This window comes from Mus caroli, chromosome 9 (genome assembly GCF_900094665.2).
Source record: "Mus caroli chromosome 9, CAROLI_EIJ_v1.1, whole genome shotgun sequence".
Lineage (NCBI taxonomy): Eukaryota > Metazoa > Chordata > Mammalia > Rodentia > Muridae > Mus > Mus caroli.
Window position 1 is genome coordinate 34,914,709 of NC_034578.1, and position 19,015 is coordinate 34,933,723.

Consider the following 19,015-nt stretch of genomic DNA (forward strand, 5'->3'; position numbering starts at 1 on the left):
GCAGTGGCCTGCCGGGCGTGGTGGCGCACGCCTTTAATCCCAGCACTTGGGAGGCAGAGGCAGGCGGATTTCTGAGTTCGAGGCCAGCCTGGTCTACAAAGTGAGTGCCAGGACAGCCAGGGCTATACAGAGAAACCCTGTCTCGAAAAAACAAAAAAAAAAAAAAAAAAAAAAAAAAAAAAAGCCTTTCAATATTTATTTATTTATTTATTTTTATTTAATCTTTTTTTACACTCCAGATTTTATTCCCCTCCCTGTCCACTCTCTGACTGTTCCACATCCGGTATCTCTTCCCAACTTCCATTCTCCATGAGCATGTACCCACTTCCCCCACTTCCATCCCACCAGACCTCCTCACACCCTGGAGTCTCCAGTAACTTGAGGGTTAGGTGCATCTTCTCTGACTGAGCACATATCCTGCAATCTTCTGCTGTATATGTGTTAGGGGCTTTATATCAGCTGGTATATGCTGCCTAGTTGGTGATCCAGTGTTTGAGAGATCTTGGGGATCCAGGTTAATTGAAACTGTTAGTACTCCTACAGGGTCAACCTACTCATCAGCTTCTTCGAGCTTTTCCCTAACTCGACCACAGGGGGCAGCAACTTCTGTCCATTAGTTGGGTGTAAATACCTGCATCCGACTCTTTCAGCTGCTTCTTGGGTCTTTCAGAGGGCAGTCATGATAATCTTTTTGTAAGCACTTCAAAGCCTCAGTAATAGTGTCAGGCCTTAGGACCTCCCCTGGAGCTGAATCCCACTTAGGGCTGTCTCTCTACCTCATTTCCTCGGGTTCTTCTCCTTTTTTTTGTCCCTGTAGTTCATCCAGACAGGAACAATTATGAGTCAAAGTTTTTGACTGTGGAATGGCAACCCCATTCCCTCATTTGATGCCCTGTCTTTCTACTGGAGTTGCTCTACAACTTCCCTCTCCCCACTGTAGGGCATATCATCTAAGGTCTCTCCCTTTAAATTCTGGGAGTGTCTCACCTCCAAGGTCTCTGGTACATTCTAGAGGGTGCCCCTACCTCCTACCCCGCTGAGGTTGCCTTTTTCCATTCTTTATGGTGGCCCTCAGGACTTTGATCCTGTTCCCTCCACTCAATACTTTATTATGTTCCCTCTTCCCCTTCCTCTTCCCTTTTCCATCCAGTTCCTTCCCTCCTCCTGTGATTGCTTTCGTCTCCCTCCCACATGGAATTGAAACATACTCACTTGGACTTTTCGACTTAAAGTACATTTTTATTAGGAATATTGCAGACAAAATATATACCTTGGAAACATATACAAACAGGATATATTTCAAATTTATGGAACTCAAATCATGCAAGAAAAGCACATTAATCATAACACAGAAGCTTTTCTTCTAAAGTGAAAGACTTTTTTTTTTGTCTTTGCAAATTCAGTAAAATTATGACACTTAAAATTGGCATTTCTACTGGAGGGTATTATGCATTACAATGATGAAATAGATTGGCAGGTCACTTGTCTGTTTTGAATCCTTCTTCACGGAACTCTTTCTCATTTTCTCCTTTAATTTTGGATAAAAACTGCTCCCTGGCTATTTCCTGAACTCTTTGGCTTTAGTTCATCCATCTGTGACCAAATTAAGAGAGAGGATAAGGATACAACATATGTGAAACTCCACTCGTTTTAAACAGTACCCAAATATGCCCCCGTCAGCATACACAAATGAAGCATTTTAAATAGAAACTAAAGAGTCTGCAAATTGTATTATTACTTTAAAAGTACTATCTTCAAAAGGATTCCCTTTCATCTAACCATTAATACACTTCAGGGAATGCTGATGTCTTTAAAGGATACACCAAGTTCCAAAGAGTTGAACTCTTGCACTTACTTGAAATCCTGTATGATACTCTCCTAGAGTTGCAAATGTTATAGATCTTCCATGCAAACAATTGACAACTTCAACGTAAATTGATTTCTTTCAATTGAAAAGTGTGAGCTATTTTAGAAAGGTGTAAACCACCGTAGTTATTAAATAACTCTTATTTGCTTTAGTACATAAAAATAAAAGATTAATTAACCAAATTGAAATAGCACCATTTTCATCTTTAAGGGTCCTCACATAAAATTATAGAAGCCTATGGATTATTTGAGTACAATGGCAGCCAGTATATTATTTAGTATAGATAGATACACAGAAAAATGGGTCAATAGATACACAAACAGACAGTTAAATAGATATGAAATTCAGTTATATTAGAATCTTAATATGTGGTAACTATCAAAGTCAATGTTGACTTGTCCCCATGAATATCAATGTACATAGTCTTTCCAGTAAAGTAAAGGCAATATCTCCATCTTTTGGTACCTGCCAATACTGGTGAATTTTGCAACTATACTTTATAAAACAGGTCAGATTTGGTGGACCTCTCGGGATGCTTAGTCAACAACTTCCACCATTCTCAGTGGGTATGTACCTTACTACTAAAAAGTGCAAAAACCTATAAGATCTTTGGTTTGCCTTGATGTTTTACTTAACATAGACAGAATGTGACATTGGAACATTGTTTCTTTAAGTTTTTTGTTTGTTTACAGTGAATATACTCCTGTCCTCTGTATAAATTACAAAGGCACATTCACTCTAAGAGTTTCAAAAGAAACTGCTTTTACTAGCACATTGTTCAGATGGACAAATATGTGTGAATAGAATCTAAAGTAAAGCTAGATGAATTCAAAACACAATTTTAACATTTCTGAAGTTATTATTCTGAGTAACATGTGTATTATTTAAGAAAAATGTTAATGAAATCCTCGGCTGTTTTTCCTATTTTTATTTACAAAATGAATATACTATTTGTCAAATGATGGGAAATGGTTCTTCAAATGATATAAATCTAGACTAGTGTTGCCTCTTTTCTATTATTCATGCAATTTCTTTTTGGTATTAGTAATATGTTATTTTTTTGAAAATGAAATTTAAACATCTGTCCTCTTCTGTACATCCTCCACTGAAAAGCATCATATTTTCTTCAATTGCTAATGTGACACATATACAAGTCTCCAAGACTATCACATATATATCATTTTTTTTCACCTGCATGCAATCTATTTTATTTTTTTGTCAGAATTTTCCTACTTAGAAATAATTAAATTAGTATAAATTACATTCTTATCATAACATAAAGACAAGTGTGTAATGAGTGGGTACAAATACGTAAGTTGTTTCAGACAAATTATTTTATATATTAAACAGAATAGAAAATTATGAAAGTGACAAAGAATGGAGAAGACAAAAACTTCAAGCATTTAAAACCCAAACATAGTAAAATCAAAGTTTATTTTTATGAAAGAAATAAAACAGGCTTCATATAATTACAGCAATGGGTTCTGCTTGTTCAAAACTGAAAAAAATTAGAAAACTTTTTGGTTTAAAAAAGAGGTAAATTAAATTCTTTCACTGAAATATTGCCCATAAATAGAAACGATCTTTGTGCTCAAACAAAGAGGCACACAGACAACACTGTACAGTCAAAAGTTCCTTTTCCTCAGCGTTTTTCTCAGGGCAACTTTAATGTCTTTGTTCCTCAAGCTATACAGTAGAGGATTTATCATGGGAATCACATTGGTATAAAAGACAGAAGAGATTTTTCCTTCATCCATAGACCCAGCTGAGGAGGGTTTGAAGTACCTGATTGCACCTGAGCCGAAGAACAGAAAAGCAGCAATGATGTGTGAGCTACAAGTGCTGAAAGCTTTGGACCTGCCTTCAGAAGAACTGATGCGAAAGATACTGGAGAGAATAAAACCATAGGAGACAAATATAGTTGAAGTAGGAATAATGATATTGATGCTCCCAACAACAAAAATTACAACCTCATTGACACGCGTGGTCGTACAAGAGAGCTGAAGCAAAGGGGGAATATCACAGAAATAGTAGTTGATGGTGTTGGCATCACAGAAGGTCAATCTAAGCATGCAAGCAGTGTGAGCTACAGACTCAGAAAATGCAATAAAGTAGGAAACAAGCATTAGGTTCAAACATAATTTAGAGGACATGACAAGATTATACAACAGTGGTTTACAGATGGCCACATAGCGATCATAGGCCATTGAAGTCAACACATAACACTCAGAAATAACAAAAAAACAAGAGAAATAGAGTTGGGCCATACATTCCATGTAAGAAGTTGTATTCTTCCTTATGAAATTCATTAGCATTTGTGGAGTGAACACAGAAGAATAGCAAAGGTCTACAAAAGACAAGTTAAAGAGGAAAAAGTACATAGGGGTGTGAAGGTGAGAATTCAAAACAGTTAGTATTATCAAAGATAAATTTCCCAATGCAGTGACCATGTACATTGCCAGAAACACAAAGAACAGGGGTATTTGTAGATAAGGCTTGTCAGTTAATCCCACCAGAATGAATTCAGTCACCAAGGAGACATTTACTGAGTCCATTCTTCTCTGAGAGAATCTGTGGACACAGAAAATAGAGCTATGTTAGAGGACAATCCACACTCCATGCTGGATCCTTCTCCCCTGTGAAGTGTATGTTGGTAGTGTTTATTCTAGTCATGGCTATGTTTACAGAATGAGCTGGTGAATGTTCAAAAAATTATCTTAAGTCTGATATCAAATTGTTCAAATTTTTAGTATTATTTATAAAATATGACAAAATAAAGGAGAAGACCTCACTAAAAAGATTCAGTCTTCCCCCACCTTCACCTCCTGTCTTCTTTCACTAGAGCCTTCCCACAACAATGAAAATAGGAAGCAGCTACCTGGAACGTATTTTATTGTTTGCTACTGAACACTCATCTTTGCTGTAGTATGAATGAAAACCATATCCCTATTCTAAAACTAAAGAAAAAGGAGTGAATCATAGAAAGAATGTCTCCTGCCACCATATAACATAATTATTAATCTTGAAGTCTTGAATTCTGACTACATAGGATAACCTTATCAGGGACATTGCAATTCCAGTTTCACCCACCACCTCTTCAAATGCTTTGGTCCCACTGTAGTCTCTCTTCTGAAGAATATTTTACTTTAGCCTCATTTTGCACAGAAAAGGAAATAAGCTTGCTGATTTCCTTCATACATTAAGAAATACTTTGGATTGACGAGTTGGTAGATTGGGAGGACCTCAGGGGAGTTGGGGAAAAGAAAATTATAATCACAATATGTTAAATGAAAAAAAAACACATTTTCAACAAAATAAAAATAAAAGAAATATGCATTTAAAAAGAGAAAAAGCAAGATGTCTGGAGAGTGAGAGAGACAGAGAGAGAGAGAGAGAGAGAGAGAGAGAGAGAGAGAGAGAGAGAGAGAGAGAATGTTATACCTGTAATTCAGAAAGTCACAATTTGCAGTCCAAACATTTGAGGTCTCTCACCTTTATATTTATCTATATATGTCTGAATAAATACTTCAGATTCAAATACTCAGATCCTTCATTTCAAGGAAGAGATGCACAAAACGGAGTTTTACTGGACCAGTTTTTTAATTATACAACATATTTCTGATTAAGGCTTCTAATTTTTTTTTGGAATAAGAGAAAAGGTGCCTTTAACTCTTGGATGCATGTTCTTATAATCAGGGTTCAGAGATTGTCTAGGCTTTTCCTTAGAGGAGGGCATTTAGATTGGAGAAGTAGCTGAGGAAATTCTATTGTAACCTGGGTCTTGATCCTTGTTTCCTGAGAGACCCACAATTATGCTCATACTTTCCAATTACTCTAGAGAACTTGCATCCCCAGTGCTGATAGATAGACTCTTGCCTCCCCAGTTATCCTGAGCTCAGAAGGGAACTCTGTGTTTATTGTTCTTCCTCTCTTGCTTCCTCATATTAAATGGATTACCCACAAGTCTTGCTCCTGACTTACTAAATTCTGTCAGTGAATTTTAGCATTAGTTTCAGAAAGTCATCATCAGTGCTCTGCTACCAGAAATATTATAGATGTTATTTTTAAAATATTTTTGAACACATTGGCAAAAGAAAGGGGGACATCTCAAAGGTCGTCAACCCAAGAGAACTGAATACAGTTGACGAATTTGGGCAGAATTGCAAATATTCCTTTTCATCTAAGAAACAGCTCCAATTGATTATCAAATATCAGTGGTCAGCCATGAATTCATGCAAAGAATTATATGGATAGAAAGCTTGTTTTCGTTCCATATAAATATATATAAAAAATATATATGATAATTATGCAAAATAGAAGTCCTGCATTTTAGAGAGAACATGGTCAGGTGCATTTGGAAGGTAGGAGACACAAAAGGGTAAGTGGAAAACATGTAATTATAACTTTATTAAAAATAAAAAGATTAAAATAAATAAGTAAAAACTCTAAACAGTTTTAAGAAAATAAAATAGAACATAAAATCCATCATTTTCCCAGTTTCCCTTTTTTACCCTAAGCTCTCCATAGTCACCAATTACCTAATGACCTCTTTTAATTTTATTGCTGCATGCACAGACACACACACACACACATATACACACACAAACATACACACACACAGTGTCCAAATATATATGCACAAATATGCAAATTAATCAAGTCTCAGCAAGGCAAACACCTTGGGTGTTTTCTGTTGTTAATATGTTTTATATCCACAATGCAATTATATATTAGTATATGTCAGGGATGTAGGGGACAAAGAGGGCTAATAAACATTGGTTTGTAGAGATGAAATGAAATGTAACAAGATAATGCAGGAAATATGCTCAATGAGTTATAGGTTCTGTACTCATGTCCTCCTATGTGTCATGCTACTATTTAAAATGAACATATACAATGCCAATTTTTAAGAGCAATCATGTTGAACCAAAGTTATGCATTTAATAGTATACAAGAAATATTCACACATAAAAACCTCACATAAATTATTTAAATTATTCAAAATTAAGCCTTTTAAAATTTCAAAATGTGCAGATTTACAAAATGTGTGTATTTTTATTATGAACAATGCAGAAAGGTATACAGTTAGAAACACATATAAGCCAGAAATGGTTCAAATATATGGCAGTTAAACCATACAATGAAAGTATTTTAATCAGGATACAGGTTTTTCTTCTAAGGTGAAGGACATATTTTTGTCTCTGTAAACTCAATACAACTGTGACACTTAAAAGTGGCCTTTCTACCAGGAGGTATTATACATTACAATAATGAAATAGATTGGTAGATCACTTTTCTCTTATGAATCCTTCTTCAAGGAACTCTTTCTCATGTTCTCCATTAGAGTTTGGATAAAGCTTGCTCCCTGGATATTTCCTGAACTCTTTGGCTTTATTTCATCCATTTGAGACTGAACTGAAGTTAAGAGAGAGGATAAGGATACAACATATGTGAAACTCCACTGATTTAAATAGTAATCAAATGTGCCCCCATCAGCATGCATGAATGAAGAATTTTACATAGAAATTTAAATGTATAAAAATTGTATTAGTACTTTCAAAGTACTATCTTCGAAATGTTTCCCTTTTGGTCCAACCATAACCACAATTCAGAAAATGCTGCTGTCTTTCAATGCATCAGCACTAGGTCCCGAAGATATGACATCCTGTCCTCACAAATCCTGCATGGTACTCCCTTAGGTTTGCAAACTTTGTAGATGACCCATGCATAAATAATAATAATTTCAATGTAAATTATGTTTTCATTTGAAATGTATGAGCTACTTTAAAAAGTTGTAAACCATATTAGCTGCAAAATTTCCCTTGTATAATATGTAAAAAGAAAATATTGAATTGATAAAATCAATTTAACACCATCTGCATCTTTAAGTAGCCTAACATAAAATCACAGAAGCCTATGGATTATCTGGGTACACTTGTATCACCAGGCATTTATTCTATTCATAGAATAATATTGTCTTTCTATAAATAGACAGAAAGATGGATCAATAGCCAGATACACAAAGAGACAGACTGTTAAATTTACATGAAATATAGCTATGTAAGAGTGTTAATGTCTGGCATCTATCAAAGTCAATATTGATTTGTCCCCATGATTATCAGTGTGCTCAGTTTTTTCAGGAATCTCCATCTTTTGGAACCTGAGAGGACTCATGATTTTTGCAATTATACTGTGTAAGAAAAGTCAATTTTGGCGAACCTCTCAGAATGCACCATTCTCAGTGGGTATGTAGCTGCCCTACTAAAAATGACAAAATGTTTTAAGATCTTTTGTTTGCTTTGTCTTTTTCCTTAACTGAGAATGAATTGACAATGAAATATTGCTTTCTCAAAATTTTTGTTTGCTCATAATGAATATATTCAGATGTACTCTGCATAAATTACAAAGACACATTCACTCTCAGAGTATCAAAAGAAACAGCTTTCAATATCACTTTATTCAGATGGACAAATATTCATAAATAAAACCTGAATTACACAGAATTGGTTGTGTCACAACAGAATTTTACCATTTCCACAATTTCTTATTCTGCGTAATGTGTACTATTTAAGAGTAATGTTAATGAAATCCTTGGATGTTTTCCCCAGCTTTATTTATAACATGCATATATTTTTGTCAAATTACGGATTATAGTTTTTCAAATGATATGGTAAATCTACACTATGGTTGCATTTTATTATTATTTATATTCTTTCTTACTTTGCACTAATAACCAGTGTTTGGAAACGTAACTTAAATATCTGTCATCTTCTGTACATCCTCCAACTGAAAGCATCATATCTCCTTTAATTGCTAATGTGACACATATGCAAGACTCAGTCAAGACTATTACACATATATCACTTTTCAACTGCATGCAATGGATTATATTTCTGTTGGTCAGAATTTTCATCCTAGATGCAATTAAGCCAGCATAAACTACACTCTTGTCATCTTTTTCTGTATTTGAAAGACACCAGTCAGTGAGGAATTGAAAATACTGAATAAAAATGATGATAATAAATAGTGGAAAGACCTCCCAAGAGCTCTGCATACCAAAGCGGCTTATAGATTCAATGGAACCATCATCAAAATTTCAACCAGTTCTCCACAAAAATTGAAAACCCATGAACACCATTCCCATATACATACTTACTTAAAATAAATAAATGTTTGTTTGTGTTTTGTGTAGAATTTATAACTATCCATGAACTGACCATAAACAAACTTTGGGAGATTTGTCTAATTTATAAAAAGAGGTGACTTTAATAAAATAAAAATATGAATTCTGACATGTTGAAGATGATTTTGTGCTGGGATAGTAATCATTCCTTTTAGATATGACTTGTTATGTAAAAATCCATAAGCACACCTTTGTCATAAATATGTGACTGGTCTCTGAGAAAAATGAACTATATTTCAGAAAACTGCATCAGAGTCTGAGAGATTAGTTCAGTGAGTAAAGCCCTTGCTGCTCAAGTGTGAGGACTTTCTTTTTTTTTTTTTCAGCAGTATTCTTTTTTTTATTATTTGAGCTCGATGATCTAACATGATTATAGTCTACACAGACAAGAACCATCTATGATTCATTGACTACATCACTATTATTTTCTTTATTGTTTGAGCTCATCCATCTAACATGGTTGGAGGCTGCACAGATAAGTATCACTTAGGATTCTTCCCTTATTTTCTTTTCAAAAAAACAAAACTCAGAGTTATATTTAGGCTCTATCATTAAAGTGTACCAGAAATGTAAACCCCTGGACTGAGGAGATGATTCAGGGGAAAAGGGCACTTGTTATTCCTGAAAGGAAACACAGTCTAATTCTGTCACACAGCAAAAACTTTGTCTGAGATCATTTATCAATTGAAACTTACTTGAACCNATTTAAAAGGTAGAATGTTACAACTCAGATAATAAAAATCTGTTTAATACTTCATTTGAGTGCTAAACCATTGTAGGCAACATTAATCCATACTGATCATGTTGGAAGTATAGGAGAATCCAACTACTGCATGGCAGAGAGAATATTAATGTTCAGGACCTTATAGCACCAAAGAGCGTCCTGTTAATCATATCCTAGTGATTACATCCTCTCTAAGATCTGCTTTCTTCCTGATTCCTCTACAAGCTTCCAACAAACAGATCCATTAACTCTTAACTGATGAGGACTTTCAAGTGCTGCATGATTCGCACATGAGCCCCACACTCTCTTCCCACTATATGATAATGATACTTTGTTATGGCTAATCAGCCTTTCCCACCCATAACCTCAAAAAACCTGTGAGGAAACTCATTTAGCTTATGACCAAACTATGGGATCAATTGATTCCAAGGAGAAAGGAGGGCCGCAGCGTCGCTCCATTTTCTCTGCTTCAGCTCCATGTTCTTGCCTTCATTTATTAAATGATATTAAATGGTCTTCAGATACTGATATATCATTTATTATTTATATATTCTGGATATGCCTTTATTTGGTGTATGACCAACAAGTATTTGTCTAGTCTGATAAACATGAAAGTATATCATTGCTACAATGTTCTCAATTTAATGAATTTTATTTGCTACATATTATTTCTTCTAGGTTTAATGATTTCTAAAAGATAACTCATAGCAGCCAAAACATATATTCTAAAGATTTATTGTTTAATTTTGTATGATTTTGGTTCATTTTAGAGGACTCAATTCTTTTGCATGCTTTTCTTTGTGTATATTTGTGATTTCAGAAGAAATTATTTTAAATTATTTCTTTTCCTTATTAAATTAGTATGTTGTTTGTTATGAATCAATGGCATATTTACTTTTAAATCTGAGTGTTCTATTGCATCCTATGAATTTGTATAATTCTTACAAAAAATCAATCTGTTGTGAGTGTCATATTATCTAAATTATATTATAGAAGCTTTTCCTGTAAAGTTCAAATCCCAGCAACCACATGGTGGCTCACAACCATCCATAACGAAATCTGATACCATCTGATACCCTTTTCTAGAGTGTCTGAAGACAGCTACAGTGTACTTACATATAATAAATAAATAAATAAATAAATAAATTTAAAAAAAAGAAGTGAACTCCAGGAAAACATCACAGTTTTAAGAAATTTATTGCAGTAATTGTTTGTAAAACATAAAATGTACTGAGGTAGGATCAGTAAATAGAAACCTCAGATCCAGAGAAAATCTTATATCTCAAAGAGACAGGGAAATTGTGTGGTAAGAGTTCAGATGGGGGACAGTTTTAAAAGCCATTGGAAGGATAGCAGGAAGTCTCCTATCAAAAAGAATAGTCCATACCAGAAAACGAACTCATATGTTTTGAGTAACCTAGGTGTATACAGTGATACATTTGAGGCACGGAGAAGTAAGCCAAAGACTGCATGTGAAAGAGCTTTGGCTTGATATTTTATTGCTAGCTATACTAGTAAATGTTTGTTGTTACTCAAACAAGATACATTATTTTTATGGGTATAACTTTAACTCACATGTACCTGAAATCCTTAAAATAGAGATGGGAAAATTATTGAAAGTCTAGAGTAATGATATGGCACAGCCTTTGTGTTAAACACCATTGTTATAACACAAGTTTGTAAGGATATCAGTAGCAACATTTAACCCAAAAGCAATGCATATTAAAGCCACATTAGTATGAACAAAATATCTTCATGGAAACAGCAGTAAAGTTGAAGAATCTTTAAACTTAAATTTTAGTTCGTATTTTATCTCTAAAATCCATATCTCAGGATATGGATCTGCTGTGAACTCTCATCATAACTTTCTTCAGTGCTATTTTGACATCTTTGTTCCTCAAACTATAGATCAGAGGGTTGAACATGGGAACCACATTAGTGTAGAAAACAGAAGAAATTTTTCCCTGGTCCATAGATCCAGAATGATTAAGATACATGAATGCCCCTGACCCAAAAAACAGAGAAATTGCCATAATGTGAGAGCTACAGGTGCTGAAGGCTTTTGATCTTCCTTGTGTGGATTTGATGTTTAGAATGTTGGCAAGGATGAAAACATAGGAAATGAGGATGGTGAAGCTGGGGACTGTGATGTTAATACCCACAACTATGAGAACCACGACTTCATTAACATAGGTGCTCGTGCAGGAAAGTTGGAGGAGGGGCAGAATGTCGCACAAATAAAAGTTAATGACATTGGCATTGCAGAAGGTCAGTCGGAGCATGCAGCCTGTGTGGGCAGAGGCTCCAGCAAATGCCATCCCATAAGAAGCAAATGATAGCATTGTGCAGACCTGTGGGGACATGGTGACCTTATACAGCAGTGGATTACAGATGGCTACATAGCGATCATAGGCCATTGAGGTCAACATGTAGCATTCAGAGATGACAAAAAAGAGGAAGAAAAATAACTGAGTCATGCACCCTTCATAGGAGATGGAATTCTTCTCAAAGACAAAGTTCATCAGCATCTTGGGACTGGATACAGAAGAGTAGCAAAGATCAATGAAGGAGAGGTTGAAGAGGAAATAGTACATGGGGGTGTACAGGTGAGGATTGAGGCCAATCAGGATGATCAAGCCCAAGTTTCCCACCACTGTGACAGTGTAGATTATTAGAAACAGGTAAAAGAGAGGCAGCTGGAGCTCTGGACGATCTGTCAAACCAGCAAGGACAAACTCAGTCACAAAGGAGCCATTTCCAGTCAGCATGCTTATCATTGAAAATCTGGGCAAACAAAAATATTTCATCAGGCGATGTCTTTGTGGTCTGTTTCTAAGCTTTTGTTCATGACAATGGGACCAAAATGATTTAAATTCTCTTTTGTTTCATGTCACTGAAACTTAGTACAGCAACATATCAACTTTTAGATCAATATCACTTCTATCTATGTAAGTTATTTTTCCCTTTAATGGAAAATAAAGAGACAGAATGATCAAATAAAACCCGCTGGCAAACTTATTGAGGCTATCTTCTAAAGTTCCTAGTTATCTAACATTTCACGTCCTGATTCCTGTCCCTGCTTAGGTTATTTGACAAACACCTCAGTTCTATCAGAATAACCAGGAGAAAAGCATTCATGAAGAAGGGCCGTACTCTTATTTTGATTCCCAGAAGGAACATGCTATTGGGTTCCAGATGTTCTGCTTTCCATAGCAAAAGAATCAGTCATTGGTAATCACGTAAGGGAGTACCTGTAACCTCAGATTCACGTGTTAACGTATACTCTACTTTTCTACACATTCCCTTCAAACAGCAGCCTAAATTAAAGATTTAGTTCAGACCCATAAATAGGCTTTCAAAGATGTATGAGAGAAATAAAGATAAGTGAACACATCAGTGCTGGTAAATATTATTTTCAAAATATATTCTTATATAGTCTTTCTGTATTTGTAGCACACACCAACATTTTAGGAAAGACATAATATCTCCTTTCTGGATGTTGCTATATTCTTGATTGTCTACTGGAGCTGCTATACTCATAATGTTCCCAGAGTGAGGATGAACCAAGATAAAAATGGGGGGAAAAAGCACTAGAGTAGAAACTCTGCTGCAATTTTGAGTTATTGAATATCATAGATCCTATGGTTAATTCACATAGATAAATACAGGAGATTGAGACCAGAGGAAGTTGCATTGTTTTCTTCCTAATCAACTCAGTGCTGAGTCCTCTTGAGACTCACCTCTGCAAATATTGAAGAAATACTTTTTTGATGTGTCAGAGCTTAACCAACACAATGAAAGAATCTTGTTTCCTTAATCTATCAAAGACCTTGAAAACAGGATGTTCCAGGAGTCAGTACCAGAGTAGCTCAAATTTGTAGTTATGAATTTACCAAGAGTATCCGAAGGAAAGCAATATACCAGACCTCAGCGTCACCATGTCCTCCAGCACACTGCATTTGTTTGAGGCTTTTCAGTCTTTCAGACCTCATTACACATCCAGAAATGCATCTCCCTTATGATTTCCTCTAAGATAATCAAGTAGAAAGAGAAGAAATAATGACTTGTGCTTATGTCCCGATTCATGATAATGGATGTGAAGTTCTCACCAGGGATTAAACAGTCCCCAGAGTACACAAGAATTGAGTCTCCAAAGTTATTCATAAATTTGTACCTACACTTGTTGACATTTATAGTGCTTAACTATTATTCTAGTGTATTACTTTTATTAAATGAAGTATTATTTAATGATTTTTATAAAAGTTAATGTTTTGAGCATCATGAACTGTTTATTAATAAATTCTGTTTATTTTCTAGGGACAAAAATTTTTATTCAGCTATTTTTAATAACAAATATTACCTCTACAGAATATTAGGCTTTAAATAACATTTTCACATATAAATATCATATACACTCATCACACTCATCTTTTTCGTTGTACTTTCTTACCTCCCTCCCTATTTTTCCCTTTTGTATAACTTGTAGTTCTCTTTCATGTACCCTCTTCCCATACTCAACATGTGAATAGAAAGATCTGATACTTATCCTTGTGAGAGTGGCTTATTTCACTTAATATATTGAACCTCAGTTCTATCTATTTTCTTGCAAAGGACATTTTATTTTACCATATAACTGAATTAAACTTTTTGGCATACACATACCTCAAATTTTGAGACATAATCTAACTGTGTAGCTTAGGCTTGCCTCAAATTCATATTTATTGTAAGTTAGCTTCCCACATCATTCTTTTTGTTTTTTCTTTTCTTTTATTGGATATTTTCTTTATTTACATTTCAAATGTTATCCCCTTTCTCAGATTCCCTTCTGGAAACCCTCTACCCCATGCCACCTCCCTCTGCTTCTTTGATGGTGCTTCCCCACTCAACAACCCACTCTTGCCTCCCAGCACTGGCATTACCCTACACTCGGACAAAGAGCCTTCCCAGGAATAAGGACCCCTCCTCCTGTTTAAGCCTGACAAGGCCATCGTCTGCTACATATGAGGCTCAAGCCATGGGCCCCTTCATGTGCACACTTTGGTTGGTGGTTTAGTCCTTGGGAACTCTGGAGGGTCTGGTTGTTTGATATTGTTGTTCTTCCTATAGGGTTGAAAACCACTTCAGCTCCTTCAGTCCTTTCTCTAACTCCTTCATTGGGGACCTCTTTCTCAGTCCAATGGTTGGCTGTGAGGTTTCACCTCTGTATTTGTCAGTCTATGGCAAAGCCTCTCAGGAGACAGGTATATCATGCTCTTGTGATATACTTCTTGACATCCACAATAGTGTCTAGGTTTGGTGACTGTATATGGGATGGATCCCAAGGTGGGGCAGTCTCTGGATGGCCTTTCCTTCAGGCTTTGCTCCACAGTTTGTCTCTGTATTTCTTCCTATATTAGGTTCCCCTTCTTTTTTTTAAAAAAAATTAGATATCTTCTTTATTTACATTTCTTTATTTACATTTCAAATGTTATCCCCTTTCCTAGTTTCCTCTGAAAATACCCTATCCTCTTCCCCCTTCCCCTGCTCCCCAACCCACCCACTCCTGCTTCCTGGTCCAAGCACTCCCCTATACTGAGGCATAGAACTTTCACAGGTCCAAGAGCCTCTCCTCCCACTGATGACCAACTAGACCTTCCATTGCTACCTATGCAGTTAGAGCCATAAGTCCCTTCCTGTGTTTTCTTTGGTTGGTGGTTTAGTCCCAGGGAGCTCTGGGGTTACGTGGTATTTCATATTGTTCCTTCTAGGGGGATGCAAAGCCCTTCTGCTCCTTCAGTACTTTCGCTAGCTCCTTCATTGGGGACCCAGAGCTCATTCAAATGATAGGCTATGAGGATCCACCTCTGTATTTGTCAGACACTGGCAGAGCCTCTCAAAAGACAACTATATCAGGCTCCTGTCAGCAAGCTTTTGTTGGCATCTTCCATAGTGTTCGGGTTTGGTGGTTGTTTATGGGATGGATTCCCAGATGTGTCAGTTTCTGGATGGTCATTCCTTCAGTCTCTACTCTGAACTTTATCTCTGTAACTCCAAGATCAAAAACCAAGGGGATAGAAGATGCTGATGAGGATGTGGAGAAAGAGGAACACTCCTCCACTGCTGATGGGATTGAAAGCTGGTACAACCACTCTGGAAATCAGTCTGGTGGTTCTTCAGAAAATTGGACATAATTCTACCTAAAGAACCAGCAATACCACTCCTGGGCATATACCCAGAAGATGCTCCAACTTTTAATAAGGACACATGCTCAATTATGTCCATAGAAGCCTTATTTATAATAGTAAGAAGCTGGAAAGAACACAGATGTCCTTCAACAGGGGAATAGGTACAGAAAATGTGATACATTTACACAATGGAGTACTACTCAGCTATTAAAAACAATGAATTCATGAAATTCTTAGACAAATGGGTGGATCTGGAGGATATCATCCTAAGTGAAGTAACACAATCACAGAAGAACATACATGATATCCACTCACTGATAAGTGGATATTAGCCCAGAAACTCAGAATATCCAGTTTGCAAGATACAATTTGCAAAACACATGAAACTCAAGAAGAAGGAAGACCAAAGTTTGGATACTTCAATCCTTCTTAGGTTACCCCTTCTAAGAACTGAAGCATCATCACTTTTGTCTTCCATCTTCTTGAGCTTTATATCGTCTGTGAATTGTATCTTGGATATTCTGTGCTTTTGGGTTAATATCTGCTCATCAGAGAATACATGTCATGTGTGTTCTTTTGTGACTGGGTTACCTCACTAAGGATATTCTATAGTTCCATCCATTTGCCTAAGAATTTCATGAAGTCATTATTTTTAATAGCTGAGAATTATTCCAATGTGGAAATGTACCACATTTTCTGATTCCACTTCTCTGTTGAAGAAAATCTGTTTTTGTTTTTTGTCTTTGTTTTTCAGCTTCTGGCTATGATATATGTGGATGCTATGAACATAGTGAAGCATGTGTTCTTGTCATATATTGAAGAATCTTTTGGGTTTATGTACAGAAGTGTCCTCAGGTAATATTATGTCCAATTATTTGAGGAAGCACAAGACTGTTTTCCAGAATGGTAGTACCAGCTTGTAATAGGCCATCATTTGATACATATGCAGCTACAGTCAAGAGCTCCGGGGTATTGGTTAGTTCATAATGTTGTTGTACCTATAGGGTTGCAGATCCCTTTAGCTCCTTGGGTACTTTCTCTAGCTCCTCCATTGGGGGCCCTGTGATCCATCCAATAGCTGACTGTGAGCATCCACTTCTGTGTTTGCTAGGCCCTGACATAGTCTCATAAGGGACAGCTATATCTGGGTCCTATCAGCAAAATCTTGCTAGTGTATGCAATGATGTCAGCGTTTGGAAGCTGATTATGGGATGGGTCCTCAGATATGGCAGTCTCTAGCTGGTCCATCCTTTCGTCACAGCTCCAAACTTTGTCTCTGTAACCCCTTCCATGGGTGTTTTGTTCCCAATTCTAAGAAGGGGCAAAGTGTTCACACTTTGGTCTTCGTTCTTTTTGAGTTTCATGCGTTTAGCAAATTGATCTTATATCTTGGGTATCCTAAGTTTCTGGGCTAATATCCACTTATCAGTGAGTGCATATTGTGTGAGTTCCTTTGTGATTGNGTTACCTCACTCAGGATGATGTCCTCCAGGTCCATCCATTTGGCTAGGAATTTCATAAATTCATTCTTTTTAATAGCTGAGTAGTACTCCATTGTGTAAATGTACCACATTTTCTGTATCCATTCCTCTGTTGAGGGACATCTGGGTTATTTCCAGCTTCTGGCTATTATAAATACAGCTGCTATGAACATAGTGGAGCATGTGTCCTTCTTACAGGTTGGGACCTCTTCTGGATATATGTCCAGGAGAGGTATTGCGAGATCCTCCGGTAGTACTATGTCCAATTTTCTGAGGAACCACCAGACTGATTTCCAGAGTGGTTGTACAGGCTTGCAATCCCACCAGCAATGGAGGAGTGTTCCTCTTTCTCCACATCCTCGCCAGTATCTGCTGTCACCTGAATTTTTGATCTTAGCAAGATGATCATGTGTTTTTTGTCTTTGAGTTTGTTTATATAGTGGACATAAGTGCTGGTGCAGGAGAGCTGCAGTAAAGGGAGGAGGTCACAGAAAAAATGATTGATGGTGTTCCCATCCCAAGAGGTCAATCGAAGCATGCAACCAGTGTTACTCATGTTTCCATTTCCCCAATACAGATTCCTGTACTTGTAGGAACCAGGGACTATGTTTTAGATATATTCATTTTACTAAGGTAATTTATTCTAGAAATCACATTCAGGAACGTTTGTCAATAGACTTAATTTTAAAAATCTAAATACACAAAATATTGAAACTATTAAGTCTTATTAACCAAAAGTTATTCCCCCAGGAAGATGAATAAATCTCACTTGAAAATAGGAGTGTTCCAGATCCACAAAGAAGGCTTTGAAGGCATTTAAGTCAGTCTAGAGGTCCTATGTTAGGGACTGGTTCTAATGCAGTGGTTCTAATGCTTTGTCTTAATCAGGGTCCCAAAATAACAAGGGAATCTTCATGTCCAGATTCTGAGCGTCTTTGTAGTCAAGTGGGTTTTGATTAATCAATAAAGTTAATAACAATCAATGGTTGGTTGGAGAGATGGAGGTAGGACTTTTAGAATTCCCATGCAAGAGGAAGAGAAAGGGGCAAAATGTCATGATAAGGAAGTAGCGAAATCAAACTTAAGAGCCCGAGGACATGTAAGAGTTAGGGAAGGGGCTCCAGGAGCCACTCACACAATTGGACCTAGGGAAGCAGATATGGAAAACAGATTTATCAAATATTAACTCAGGAATATTGGAGGGGAGTGTGTTAGCCATGTGGAGGTTCAGGAGTGGCCCTGCTATTGAGCTAGTTAAGGGATATTGAAAATATCTCTGCATCTGTGTCTTTCATTAATGAATCCAGAGCTCTTAGACTAGTGCAGAACTGCTCTGGGCACCCTCTTTGACCTTCTAGAGGCATTTAAAGATTTCCCTCTGCAGATGGCTATAGCAAAGCTCATGCATTTCATCCAGAAACGGGCTTCACAAGACTGGTGAAATAATAGAGTTACAGATGACAACCTAATGGTCACATGCCATTGTAACCACCATATAACATTGCAACAGAAATTAGGAAAGAAGAGAGTCCTTTTCTGCTAGAGAGCTTATCAGCATTTGGAGGTTAATAACAGTTTCACAGAGCTTACAAATAA

At 36.4% G+C, this 19,015-nt stretch overlaps 2 protein-coding genes across 2 annotated transcripts in view; both read right to left on the reverse strand.

The window, feature by feature from the left end:
• Positions 1 to 3,492: 3,492 nt before the first annotated feature.
• Positions 3,493 to 19,015, reverse strand: part of LOC110301834 (olfactory receptor 8B3-like) — a 30,485-nt gene continuing 14,962 nt past the window's right edge. The window contains exon 2 of the mRNA XM_021172506.2: positions 3,493 to 4,438. Coding sequence (XP_021028165.1) covers positions 3,493 to 4,422 — 930 coding nt within the window. The 5' untranslated portion in view covers positions 4,423 to 4,438. The remainder of the gene's footprint in view (positions 4,439 to 19,015) is intronic.
• Positions 11,604 to 12,581, reverse strand: LOC110301567 (olfactory receptor 147-like). Its single transcript, XM_021172075.1, has one exon. The coding sequence runs from the start codon at positions 12,579 to 12,581 to the stop codon at positions 11,604 to 11,606; it is 978 nt and encodes a 325-aa protein (XP_021027734.1).

What these genes read in the sequence shown, in the direction of transcription:
- LOC110301567 (XM_021172075.1), bottom strand. Translation starts at nt 12,581, where the DNA reads ATGAAATATTTTTGTTTGCCCAGATTTTCAATGATAAGCATGCTGACT.